A 13,735-nucleotide genomic window follows, 5' to 3' on the forward strand; every position below is an offset into this window, starting at 1 on the left:
GCGCCCTGAGGGCTTGCAGGCACCTTTCCTCTGGCCTGGGCAGGGCACAGCCCGAGAATATGTGCCTTCCACGAGCGCAGCAGGTCCGAAGGCCCAGGGCAGGGCCCGGCACGCGCTGCACCGAGAGGTCGGAAGGGCCCCACGCCGCGGGGAGAAAGCCAACCTGGCCCTTTTACTGAAACGGGGGACAGGATTCGCTTTTCCCGTAGGTCAGTGCGTCGCCCCTTGCGTGATACCTTCAAGGAAAGCCCAATTCTCCCGCAGCGATTCCAAGCTGGAGGATCCTGTGAGCAGGCCTCAGCCAATCTGAGACGGGAGGAGGAAGGCAGGAAAGAGATTCCTGCGCGCAGGCAGGATTTCCTCGTAGGCGTGCTCCCTGCGGTCTGGTGCTCCAGAGCGGAAACAGAGGTTCCGCTTTCTTGCCAGTCAGCTAGTCTCTGCTGCAAACCAGAATACAGCGCCGGTTTGCATTTTTTGTAATACACAAGTACTTGGAAATAAGCGCTCAGAATTTAGCCACGTTTATTTTTAGCAGCTATTCTACCAGTGAGTCCGAGACCCCCAAGGAAACTGGCTTTTTCACTGACATCACGGGTGCACGCAAGCGAGAACTCTCTGGATAGGTGTTTCTGGTAACATTTACAAAATGAAACTATACTTTTAAAAAGGATTCAATTTCTGACATAGTTATATCTCTCTGTAGACAAATAAAGTCACTCTCCAGTAAACGCACAGGGAGAAAACACTTTCACAAGTATGATTAAAAATTGTGAGAGGCGCGGGGCCCTCCGCGCTCGCTCCAGCCAGGCCCCGCCAGAACTGCAGCAGCGACAGCCGGCCCGGCGTGCTGCGCTCCAGGCTCCCTGCGGCTGCCGGCCCAGCCCACGCGGGTTGGCACAGCCTGGATTGCAGCAGCTCCTCCCCTGCCAACCCCATCCTCCTCCTGCGCAGAAGGAAACCATTTCTGCCCCTTCTGACCTCCCCATGACAGATTACTGGTGGGCCGTGGACAGACTGGTGACCTGCTCGGCGTCCTGTGGTAATAGGGGGGTGCAGCAGCCTCGTCTCAGGTGCCTGCTGAACAACACGGAGGTTGACCCTGGGCACTGCTCTGGCAAAGTTCGCCCTACCGTACAGCCCGTTGCCTGCAACCGGAGGGACTGCCCTTCTCGGTGAGTGCCACCTGCCTGCACCTAGGGTAGGCCCTGACGCTTGGCCAAGCGCATGAGCACCGTGCAGGGAGACGCTGCCCACAGCAGGCGTGGTCCTTGGGGCCTCTGGGCCACTGGAAATGTCCGCGGAATGCTGCTCTTCCCAGCTGTGTGCTCCCCTCATACTCCACTAGCTAGTGGCTCCCTGGCCTTTCCAAGTGTCCCCCGGATGTAGGCCAAAGACAGCTCCCATCCTGCAGTAATAACCTGACCCTCTGCCGCATTTGCAAGAGACAGGAGTGCTTGCCATTGAAGTGCTAGGATAGCAGTTTAGGAGACCCTACCCAAACCCCTTACTTTTTGTCTAACTCTAAATGCCTATGCAAACAGTACTGCAGTCTACTTGAGGAAATACTGTCTTCTTTTCTACAGTTGCTTGTGTCTCACTAACGTCAGAAGAAGCCTTTAATTTCTGTAATTACCTTCACTGTGGCCAAACATTGTCCGCATAAGGGACTGCGTTTGAGCTGTGTGACCCTCAGAGGCTCTGCCTCTCTGGTACTCATGCCTGGAGAGGCTGAATCCCACCCAGCATGCCCACCGCCCCCATCTCTGGGCCGGAGCTAAGGGGTTAATGGATGGGCTTGCAGTTGGCATCAGCATGGTGCTCTGAGCCTGGGAAGATTGGTCCAGCCCTGAGTGCCCCCTGGTGACCCCTGTGGGCTTCCGTATACTGCCCAGGCAGCCAGTTGGTGTTTTGCCTGCTGAGTAAGAAGGAGCAGCTAAAACCAGGAGAGGCTGCGTGAAATATGAACCACGCTCGTTAATATCTGCAGTATGACTCCTGACAGGGAAGTTTCCATTAAATGATGAATATCCTTGTATACCTGTCCTGAGGGTGACACTGCCCACACGTCTGCTTTCTTAAAACCCCACCCCAGGTCCTAAAAATAATCATCATCATCATCATCATCATCATCATCATCATCACTGAAATGTATATTTAAAAATAAATGTTGATTGAAATGCAGTTTTGACATTCACTAGGGACATAAGCGCCTGGAAGACTGTCCTGGCCATGCCACGTGAAATGCAGAAGAGCTCTTTGACGTGCCAGGAACTTTTTGGTTTGGTTTGCTGATGGTCAGAGTCAATCAGCCTAATTTACCTCTGCAAATGAACTAATGATGGCACTGTCTTCTTCAGTTTCAAGGCCTCCAGGAGTCTTAAAACACCTCTCGCCTGCTTCCTAAGTGGCTTTGGTCCTGGGAGTTGCTCCCGGGCAGAGGAGCGGAGAAACTGCCACAGAACTGAAGAAGTCACAGGCCAAGGCAGGAGGGATTTGTAGCTGCCCTGACCAAGGAAGCCAGATGTGGTGCCTTTAGCTAGGAAGTAGCCCTAGGTCCAACTTCCTGCCCAGCTTCCTGGGCTCAATAGCCACCTCCTCGCATCCTTCCTGATCTTGCTGAATAGAGTTCGGTCCCTTCATGTTAGATAAGTGCTCCCGTGCACATCTAGGCAGTAACACCAGAGTGCTCCTTTCGCTCTGGTTTTTATTTTCCTAAAGCTCGCGAAGTGGCTGGAGAGTGCTGCTTTCCTCATCACCGTTCTGACACTCTCCCTCCCCTTCCCCTTGAGGGGGAGGGGGCTGCACGCAGAGACTGCAGGAACTCCGACGAGCTCTGCTGACACTGCTGTCATACTAGAGAGCCCCAGCACTACAGCACAGAGTGGCAGGGGGAGTCTGTGGAGCAGTCTTCCGCAGCCCCATCGCCTTTGGGCAGCTCAGGCCCCCAAAGCACGGACCAGGGGCTTCAGCATCCTAGATTACGCCTCAGCTTTCGGAGAAAAGCCCTCCTGTCACGGTGCTGTTAAGTCTCACTTCTGGAGACCCAGACTGTAGCTAGCATGCTGGAAACAATTCTATCGCATGCGTGACCTTAAGGACTAGTCCACAGGTGTGCAGAATCGCCCCAGGAACCTGAAGGGAGCTTTTTATGTTTCTGAAAGATTAAAGAACTCAAGTAGGACTTAGGTTAAGGTGAAATAAAGCACACACTCCACCAGGCAGAACCTTCCGTGAGACGCAGGTGAGGAGGGGATGCAGGTGTGCTTCTGACTGGCCTCGGAAGCTGACACTGCTGTCATACTAGAGAGCCCCAGCACTACAGCACAGAGTGGCAGGGGGAGTCTGTGGAGCAGTCTTCCGCAGCCCCATCGCCTTTGGGCAGCTCAGGCCCCCAAAGCACCCCCTGGATGCATTTTTCTGGTCAATGTCCTGAGTGCATCCATTTCCTCAGACTGCAATACCAAAGCATCACAAGCAGGAGCTTAAAATGGCTAAAGTTTAATCCTCTCATCATTTTGAAGTCAAAAGTAAAAGCATCCAAGGAGTCCGTAGGGCCTGGCCCCTAACCCCCGCAAGGCTCTCGGAGGCCATCTGCCCCGCCGCCTTCCGCCTCCGGGGCCTGCTGAAGCTCTCTGGCTTGTGCAACGCTCCAGCTCCTGCTTCGAGGTCAGCCTCCTTCCTGTGTATTCTCTTGCTCGCTGCCACTATCTGGAAGAGCACTTTTGTGCTAACATCAAGATCTGCCTCCTAAGCTCATCTTGCAGTCCTCAACTATGGCTGCAAAGGCCATTCTTTGCAAGGCAGTATCACAGGCTCCGGCTCTGAGGCATCTAGGGATGCTGTTCTTCAGGCTGCTGTGCCAAGTAAACAGTGGGGAAAGGACCACGGCGCTGCACGGGTGTCTCCGCAGTAACAATGCAAGGCCTGCCGGGGTCCCCCTGACACCTCTGCTCCCTGCAGGTGGATGGTGACTTCCTGGTCAGCCTGTACCCGGAGCTGTGGCGGAGGCATCCAGACCCGCCGCGTGACCTGCCAGAAGCTGAAAGCCTCTGGCTTCTCCACCCCAGTGCCCAATGACGTGTGCAGCCAACACGCCAAGCGCCCTGTGGACACACAAGCCTGTAACCAGCAGCTGTGCGTGGAGTGGGCCTTCTCCAGCTGGGGCCAGGTAAGAGACAGGAGGTTTCTATTTGAAAACTGAATCTGTAGACATACTCTGTGCCACAGTAGAAGTCACATGCCACCATTGCCACCTCTTCTGTGATGACTGAATTTTCACATTCTCCTCTGCCACTAACTCCACCAATACCATTCTCAAAGCCCACGGTCTCTGATTGTTTTCTCCAGCACTAACACACCAGTTATACTTTTTTTCTCTTGATTTCCCTCCACCCCAAGGCTTCCAGCTCTCCTGTCATCTGTGAGTCCTCGGGCACCTTCCTCAGCTTTATAGGTTATGATGGGGATGGTGACATAAAGCTCTGAGGGGACCTCAGGACTGCGGTGTTACCTGGATCAGGGCTTTTGATGAGCCCCATACTTACATTTTCTGGGGAAACTCCTTCAAACAGCGGATGTCCAGACCACGCCCCCAGAGAGCAGTCAGTGGCCCTGGGGCGGGAGCCAAGTGGGCAAACTTTAAAACTTGCCCAGGTGACTGATATTTGGCCAGGCTGGAGAATCCTTGTTTCATGCCAGGAAATCTGGGGAGCTAGCAGGATCACTCTGAATCAAGTTCCTTTCTTGGTTCTAATCCTAGAGGTTAACATCAAAATCCCAGGTAAGACCAGCGCACAGCAGCAGTGGGGATCACCTGAGGCCGGGAGCCCTGGGCCGGGGCCTCCCTTGGATAGAGGAGGAACCACTATGACTCTCTTCAATTTAGATAGAGAGGAAACTTCATGCTTGGTCATGATTTGAAAAAGGGAGACCAGCACCAACTGCGGAGTGGCCGATTATGCTGGGTGATGCCACGTGCCTGCCTAGGACCTGGGGTGGGGGACGCTGTCAGGGTCTCACTGTCTTGGAACCAAGTAGGGCTGAGCACCAGTCAGGAATTCTTGTCATCCTGTCAGCAGGTGGGGATCAAGGAAGCCCCCCCAAGGGGGAAAATAGCGACCTCCACTCACGCCTGGTAGTCGTGGTTCATCGTGGAAAAGCGTTTCAAGGTGTGTCTGTGAGGGACGTAGGCAGACTCCTTAACAGGATCAGAGAAGCACACACTCAGCAAGCGCGCGGGCGCTGGATGGCAGGGCCCTGGGGGCTGCGGTCGAGGGCCTGTGCGGCGCTCAGGGTGCTTCAAGGGGGCGATCGAGGTAGCTTTTGGGTTATGATTGTGGACCTGGTGTCTACAATAACCTGTACATCTGGTCCGGTGACCCCATTAGTGAACTAAAGCAAACACTGAGTATCAGGTTAACGTGCAGACCATTTGCATGTGTGTGAAGTGTTGAGATACGGCACCCAATTAGCATTGGAGTGTGGGAGTCTGAAATGTGGATTTATAGTATTGAAAGCAAAACATGGGCCAATTATGTGGACTTACTGTATCCTTAAGGCCTTGAGAAACTGAGGAGTCTAGAGGGAAAAAGCCAGGCCTAGCTGCAAAAGGGAGCATGCGTGACCTTGGTTGCCCGTGACTATGTCTTGAAGCTGCAGTTTTCTCCAAATTGTCATTTTTGGTCTTTCTACCTATCTCTCCTCTATCATACGTCAGTCAGAGGCCAGGTTTCCCCGCCCGTGCGCTAGACTCTATTAAATACAGAACAGTAGTCTTATAGCACCCCTCCACATTTTAGAGGCTGGCACCCAAGTAAATCCAGCATGGATGTTGAGGTACACGATACGACTGTATACAGTGTCTTCAGAATCTCTAATCCTTGTCCAGAATCTCCGGAAACCCTCCCACAAGGCAGGTAAGAACTGCCCGCCCCGCTCGCTGCCCCGCTCGCTGCCCCGCTCGCTGCCCAGGTCACGCCCAGGTCATGTCCAGCGGCTATGGCAGCATCTGCAACGTAAGACTGACAAGTGTGTTTGCTGTTCTGTAAGTTATTAGCATAAGAAACACACTGCCCGAATTCAGTCCTCCTCGCGAGGTTCCCCCCACTTCAAGCTCGCTCATGCCACCTTCCTTACCACTTTCTGAAGTAGTTCCAAGTAAGTCTGTTTTCATTTCCTGGCAAATTTATTTTGAGCTTATAGAAAGGCCACTGATTTTCGTATGTTAATTTTGTATCTTGCTACTTTACTGAATTCATTTAGTCATTCTAATAGTCTTGAGGGAGTCATTAGGTATTTAGGATTTTCTTTGTGTAGAAAAAAGAAAATTTTGCCTTGCTCTCCATTCTGTGCCTCTTCTTTCTCTCTTACCTAACTGATCTGGCCAAAGCTTTTTATGTTCTGTTGCATAAGAGCCGCACAAGTGGGTGCCCTCACCTTACTCCTGATATTAGAGGAAATCCTCCTAGCCCTTCCCAGTCAGCATGCTGTGCTGTTGTGAGAACCCCGTGATGCTGCTGGGAGGTGGCAGCCGTGGAGCAGTAATGCCCAGTAGAAGGAAGTGCGGTCAGCGTGCCCTTCGAGGAATCCTGAGGCTGTCCCCGTCCCTCTCTGCTTCCTGGCTTTGCTCCACCCTGCACTCCTCCGCCTTGGTGTCTTGTACAACTAAAGAAGCAACAGTCAGTTGGCCAAGGCTTGAACCCAGGAACCAAAATAGGTCTCTTCTCCTTATAGTTATCTCAGATATTTTGCCATAGCAATAGAGGACTGAGATGCTGGGCTTTCATAAATAGCCTTTCTTCTGTTCAGGTACAATTGTCCTGTAATTTGTTCAGGGCTTTTATCATCCAGGAATGTTGAACTGTATCAAATGCTTGCTCTGCTTCTGTTGAAAGGAGTACCTGAGGTCTGCCCTTCATTCTGCTGATGTGACACAACACAGTCACTCATTTGCTCATATTGAGCCACCACTGTGTCCCCGAATGAAAGCAGCTTGATCATGGTGAATAATCCTTGCTAATAACTGTTGGGAATGTTTAAGCCTACATTCACTGGAGGGGTGTGTGTGTGTGTGTGTCTTTGGCTTAGGTAACAATAGCCCGGGCCTCGTAGAAGGAGTTTGGAAGGGTTCTCTCCTTTTTAATTCTATGGAACAGTCTGAGAAGAACTGACACTCTCGTTTTAAAGTATGGCAAAATTCCGCAATGAGTCCGTCTGTGGCCCTGGACGTTTTTTTGTTGGAAAACTTTTGTCAATGATTAGACAGTATTGCTTGTACCAGGCTATTCAGATTCCTTATGTGGTCCTGGGTGGTCTTCATCGGAGCGCTGCTGCTGGGACAAAACACCTGGCAGACACAGACACACAGCCCCGCACTGGCTGGCTTCAAGGCTGCAGCACCAAGGAGGGGACAGCGGAGCCGAGAAAATCCACCCAGCACCCGGCAGGCAGGAAGCAGAGACTAGCGCAGAGAGAAAGACAGGAAGGGGCGGGGACAAGAGGCAGCCCGGGGACTCCCCATTGGCTCCTCCCTTCCCCGGGCTCCGCCTCCCCGAGCCCCTTCGTGCGCACTCACTAGGATGACGCCAGCGACGAGCTGGTCCCTGGAGATCGCTGGGCTCTCGAGGCCCCGCCTCCCAGCCCCGCCCGCCCGGGGAGCTTCCGTGCTTCAGTAAGGGCATGACTTGCCCCCGGGGGTACTGCATGTCCACACGTTTCACCCTTTCGTCTAGGTGTGCTAACGGATTAGCGTAGAGTTTTCCATAATGTCCTTTGGCCTTCTTAGGTGTAATAGCTTCTTTCTCTGCTCTAATTTTACTTATTTGGGCCTGCTCTTTTTCTCTTGATTAGTCTAGCTAAAGGTTTGTCAGTTTTCAAAGAATCTGCTTTATTTCGTTGATATTTTTATTTTAGTCTCCATTTATTGTTGTTTCTTTCTACTAATTTTGGATTTTGATTGATTTTATTTTAAGCAGGCTCTCATTGCCCTCTCACTACTGAATTTCCTACGTCCCACAAGTTTTTGTATGCTGTTTTTATTTTCAGTTCTTGCAAGATATTTCCATTCTGAAATTCTTCAAATATGTGTTGTTCAGTACCCATGCATTTGTATAATTTCTGAAGTTTTTTTCTGACTTCTAATTTTACCCTGTCATGATCAGAAAAGATACAAGATATTGTTTAAATTTTTCTTGAATTTGTTTTATTCTGTGGCATAATATACAGGCTCGAGAACGAAGCACGTGCTGATGAAGGGAAGGCGCGTCCTGCAGCTGGGGGAGATGTTCCACACATTCTCTGCTAAGTCGATTTGACGTGTAGCACAGCAGAACACTCGTGCTTCTCTGTTGAGTTCTGCCCACGTTATCTGTCCACTGGTGGAAGCGGCATGATGCAATTCCCCTTTATTGCTGAACTGAAACTTCTCTCTCCCTTTGGGTCTAACAGTGATTGTTTTATAAAATTAGATATTCCAAAATTAAGTGTATATAGATGTGCAGTAACATATATCTTCATGGTCAATTAATCCTTGTCTGTTACACTTTTTAAGTCTGTCTTGTCAGAGGTAAGCATAGCTACGTTCCTCGAGTCATGTTTCCATTTGCTTGGAGTATCTTTCTCCTTTCATTTTCACGCTGGTTGCCTTCATTCATAGCATGAGTTTCTTGAAAAATCTTGCCCCTTCTCATTCAGGGCTATTATTAAAAGGACTCATTCTTTCCATGTTGTTCTCTTGCAGGTGTTTTGGGTATTCTTTATTCTTGTGCGTCTCCGTGGTTTCCTGGCTTATTGGTGAGGTCTGGACTTCCCTGAGGCTCTCACTGCACACTTCCGGGGCTTATATCCTCACATTCTGTCATGATAGTGATCACGTAGGGCGCCCACACACTTCTTTAAGGCACTCTGACATAGTCCAGTGGTGGAGTCCTTGCCCAGGATGCATAAGGCCCGGGTCTGGTCCCTTCCTTGCACTGTGAAAACAGGAAAAGAGAAGTGAAAGCATTCCTTTTTGCTTACCTTAGAACTCGATTTCTCCAATTCTGAAGGGATCTCTGCTATATAGAGGAATCTCGGTTGGCAGCATTTCTCCGTCAGGACTTGAACTGTACTACCCCACTCCTTACTCGCCTATGTCCTTTCTGCTGAGAAATATGTTGTTAATCTCATGAATATTTCCCTTAAATGTGACTTGGAGTTTTCTCACGTGGATTTTTAAAATGTTGGCCTTGTACTTTGGACAGTTGCACTATACTGTGGCCTGGTGTAGGCCCGTCTCTTCTGGCCACATCTCTTTGAGATCCTGTAAGTCCTTCACACCTGAACACCCATTGCTTTCCCAAAGGTTATATTTTCTGTGTCCTTAACCTTTTTCTTCTTGCCTTCAGATATTCTGAAAATACAGGCTTTTATTTAATCCTATTCCAAAATTTTTAAAGGACTGTCTCGTCTGAATGGGTTATTTCAAAAGACCTATTTTCATGTTAAAATATTCTCCCTTCTGCTTGATCTAGTCTATACTGAGGCCTTCAGCTGTCTTTTATTTGACTTACTGAACTTTTTATTTCTAAGACTTCTGTTTTGTTCTCTCAAAAATCACCTCAGGAAGTTTCTCATTCCCGGCCGTCCTTATGTTCCTGAGGTCGCTGACCTGATTACCTGCTTTCTCCTGGCCTTCTTTGGGCTTCTTGATAATCCTGTTTTAAATTCTTTCTCAGGCATTGATCCACTTCTCTGTTTTAGTCCGCTGCTAGAGTCACTCTGTCATGATGATGTGTCGTATTCCTTGGCAGCCTCTCAGAGAGTTTGTGCGCCCCGTCGACGCTGTGTATCTGGCGGACGCTTATGCTGCTTTCGTGGAGTGAGCTTCTGAGTGGACAGCTTCTCCTGAAGACGCACTCGGGGTGTCAGCTTGTCATGCTGACATGTGTGGACTGTAAGTGTCGTGGGCACGGCAGTGTATTTCCCTGTGGTTTCTTTTGCTTTGATGAGTAAGTTTGGGCACACCATGCATCGTGGTAAGTTGGACAGCCCACTGTTTCCGCAGGCCACACAAGAGTGGAAACACTCAAGCAGCTGGCAGATGTAGCACAGACAGGATGGGTGTGGGGCGCTCACACCACAAGGTGGGCGGTAGCTCTCAGTGGGCAGCTGGGGCTTCCTGTCACAGCTGTTATTGTTCTCCTAACAACAAACTCTGCCGCTGAGAGTCCAGCGGTGGTGGTGGCCTGAAATCCTTCTTCTCTGACAGGTCAGTGGTGTAGGGCTGGACATTGTAAGGGGACTAGTGTGGTGGAAGGCCCCACCCTCATAGCGTTCATGCCTAGTCATGACAACAGCACCTGGTCAGGCAAGGCATGGGGTCCTGCTAGCAGTGTGTGGTGTCCTCTGCTGCCGCTGTAGTAGCATTGCCTATGAACAGGACCTCCATGAGACAGAGTCGCATTCAGTGTCTCCCAGCAGGCCCAGCAGGAGTCCAGGTGCAGCCAGCGATTGCTAGCATTTCAGGGACCAGTCCCTTGATCTAGTGCTCAAGGGCAGCGCCGTCCACTCCTGTCCATGTGGCAACACACATTCCCTACCACGCAGCACAAGCAGCAGGTTTAGGCTGCTCTGCTGGACCACCTAGACAGTGCTATGTGTGTGGGGTCTGAGAGGTGGGACCACGTGGAGGTCTCTGACCAGAGAAATTCAAACGCAGGTGATAGCTCCTGTCCCCACATGGCTCCTAGAGCCCTGGCATTCACTGGGAAGGGTGGACGATCTGTTGCTCCAGTAAGACTATGGTATGGATTGCCAGTTACTTAAATAAATAAACTGCATCCCGTGAGGACGGTGAGACTTTCTAGCATCAAGCATTGCCAGGGTCTCCAATGCCGAGACCTACCTTGGACTCTCTCCTCACCCATGGCAAATACCAGGCAATTTCTGTCTCTCACTCAGCTGTCGGTCCCAGGTCTCTGAAGGGTTCAAGGCTCCAGGCTTTCTGTTGCTTTTGCGGAGTGCTCCTCCTAGTTACTCGTCTCAGCCTGTGTCTTCGTGGTGGAGGAAACAGATTCTATGCATGAGTGGCATGATCACAGCATATTCTGTCAGCAGTACAGTGACTGAATTAGAAAATGACCAGCTAGAGACAGAAAAATACCACAGATGAGAAATTATGTTACCAGAATGAAGGCATTGTGCAGTGGAAATCAAAGAGATGGTATCAATGGGTGATTCACATTGGGCATTAGAGGGAGAGGAAATCCAGGGTAATTCTGAACAATAAAAAACTCTCTAGTGCTAAGTAGAATAAAGAGAATGGATAAGTCTAATAAGAAATTGACATGGACATTTTAGAATTAGATATTAAGCAGTCAAAAGCAGAGATCTGGAACTTAAAATACAGACACGCCAACCAATGTCCATCTTCCAGTTGTCACTTTACCAAAGGTGCTTAGGAGTTGTAGATGTGGTCACCTTGGAAGAGGAAAGGCATGACGTGAGGAAAAAGCACAAGTCATGACCCTAGGAAGCCCTAGGTAAACTCTGGAGGAAGACAAGGAAAAAGATAACCTATCATGTATGAAAGCATCTCTAAAATACATTCCAGAAAGGATCTCTGTCCTAAGGAAGGATCAATATCAAAATTCAGAAGGAATAAACAAAATACAAAATAAGTGTGGACCTACACTTCCTGGACCTTGACTGACACGCAGTCACTGTGACTCTGCAAAGGTAACGTCAGGGTGGCTGAGGGCACTGAGGTCAAAGCAGCAATGGAGTCAGGACAGGTGGCATGGAGGACACAGTGCTGCAGGGACAGGTCTCACCTTTAAGGCCTCTCAGTTGTGGTTGAAGGACATCAGTAAGTGGAAATCTAGAGAACTCCAATACTTGTTTCTCCACAGAAATGTCAAGAACTACCAGAAAGTGACTAAACTGAATAGGAGCTCTGAAAGAAGAGTCAATGTCTATGAAAACCAAGTAAACACCAAGTGGAGGCACCTTCAGAATGGCAGGAAATCCGTTACATTGCACTCAGCCTTGCCCTCCCCAGGCAGCGTGGCCTCCCTCTCAGGGTGATGGCAGGCACTATTCCTAAAAGTTGTAAGAGGACTACACTCCCCCACAGAAATCTTGCAGTAAGAGATTAGGGTATAAACAACAGGCTGTGTAAACTCCCAAGAAGACCCTAAGACTAATATATTAAGACATTCAGAGATCGCCGTCAATATAACAGCCAAGCCAACCTTAAACCTTCACTTCAGGCTTAGAGCAAACCCACCTAATCACCGAAGAACTGCCCCACCCCATAACGTTGCTGTATTTTCAATTAAAAAAAAAAAAAACACAGAAGTAGAAAAACAGCATTAGATATACCTAAACAGGACTTTAAAACAACCATCTTAATCCAGGTGTGGTGGGTGAACCAGGAGGTTGAGGCAGGAGGATTGAGACCAGCCTGAACTGCATGGTGAGGCCCTGTCTTGAGAAAATAAAACTACTGTCTGAACTAAGCATTAAAAATGATCAACAGAGACAGAAATTATAAAAGGAACCAATGAGAAACTTTGGAGCTGAATAGACAGTAAATTTAAAACCTCACTGGTCGTATTCAAAAGCAGATTTGGCAGGCAGCAGAAAGAGCTGCTCTGAAGTCAGAACGATTTACATCAATAAGATTAAGAAAATGACCAGGTCCTGAGAGACTTTTCAGACACATCCAGGTAACCCAGTACACACATTGTGGAAATTACAGAAGACACAGAGGAGAGGTTAAGGGATTATTTGAAGAAACAATAGTCCGAAACTCCACAAATGTGATGAAAGATACGAATATACAGACACAAGAAGGCCACTATATCTAAGTAGCATACACCTGAAGTTAGTTACTTTAAGACATACTGTCATGAAGCTGTCATAATCAATCCTGAGAGCATCAAAAGAGAAGAAGCAACTCATCATGTACAGGGACATCCCATAACAGTACCAACTATGATGTCTCAGCAGGAATCTACAGGACACAGTGCAGTTACACATAAGTCCTGAGAAAAAAGAAACCAACCAAAAATTCAATATCCAATGAACAAAATGTTATAAACATTAAAACAAAATATTTTGTGAGATTAATAGGCATTAATAATAAAAGGGAAAAATGTTTAAAGAATGAAATAATAAAGAATTAAAATGAAAACTAAAAACCAAAGAAACCTACTAAGAAATGTGGGATTAATGTAAAATCACTATAATTTAGCTAATTGATTATTCCTTTAACTTTGTATTTGAACCAACATTGTATAAATAAAAAGAAAACAATTTTGAGATATATGCACTTACCAAAAAATTAATATTCAGCAAAACCACTCCTTCAAACTGAGGGAGAAGTTAAGATAGTCCAATATAAAACCAAAGGAGTTCATTGCTACTGTTCCTGGCTATAAGAAATGCAGGGCGAGTGAGACGACCAGGGCCGCAGGATCCTGCATAGACCCAGAATACAGGCCCGGCGAGTGAGTGAGACGACCTGGGGCCCTCCGGATCCTGCATAGACCCAGAGTGCAGGCCCAGCAGGGAGCCCTTCAGCAGAACTCCCTGCAAAGAGGCTAGAGGCAAGACCCACCCAGCTGATTCAGGAGCACAACATCTTGCCAGAGAGACACAAAGGGTTCAACTCTTAACGCCTGCAGCAGAAAGAAGTGGAGCACAGCAGCCAGATCCAAGCAACACTCACCTGGAGGAATCGGAACTTCGTAGA

At 48.9% G+C, this 13,735-nt stretch overlaps 1 protein-coding gene across 1 annotated transcript in view; it reads left to right on the top strand.

Moving 5' to 3' along the window:
* Adamtsl1 (ADAMTS like 1) overlaps positions 1–13,735 on the top strand; it is a 996,797-nt gene that overhangs the window by 968,035 nt on the left and 15,027 nt on the right. The window contains exons 26-27 of the mRNA XM_023715857.1: positions 992–1,172; positions 3,961–4,168. Of these exons, the coding sequence (XP_023571625.1) occupies positions 992–1,172; positions 3,961–4,168 (389 nt within the window). The remainder of the gene's footprint in view (positions 1–991; positions 1,173–3,960; positions 4,169–13,735) is intronic.

Source organism: Octodon degus, unplaced genomic scaffold (assembly GCF_000260255.1).
Source record: "Octodon degus isolate 3935 unplaced genomic scaffold, OctDeg1.0 scaffold00044, whole genome shotgun sequence".
Taxonomy (NCBI): Eukaryota; Metazoa; Chordata; class Mammalia; order Rodentia; family Octodontidae; genus Octodon; species Octodon degus.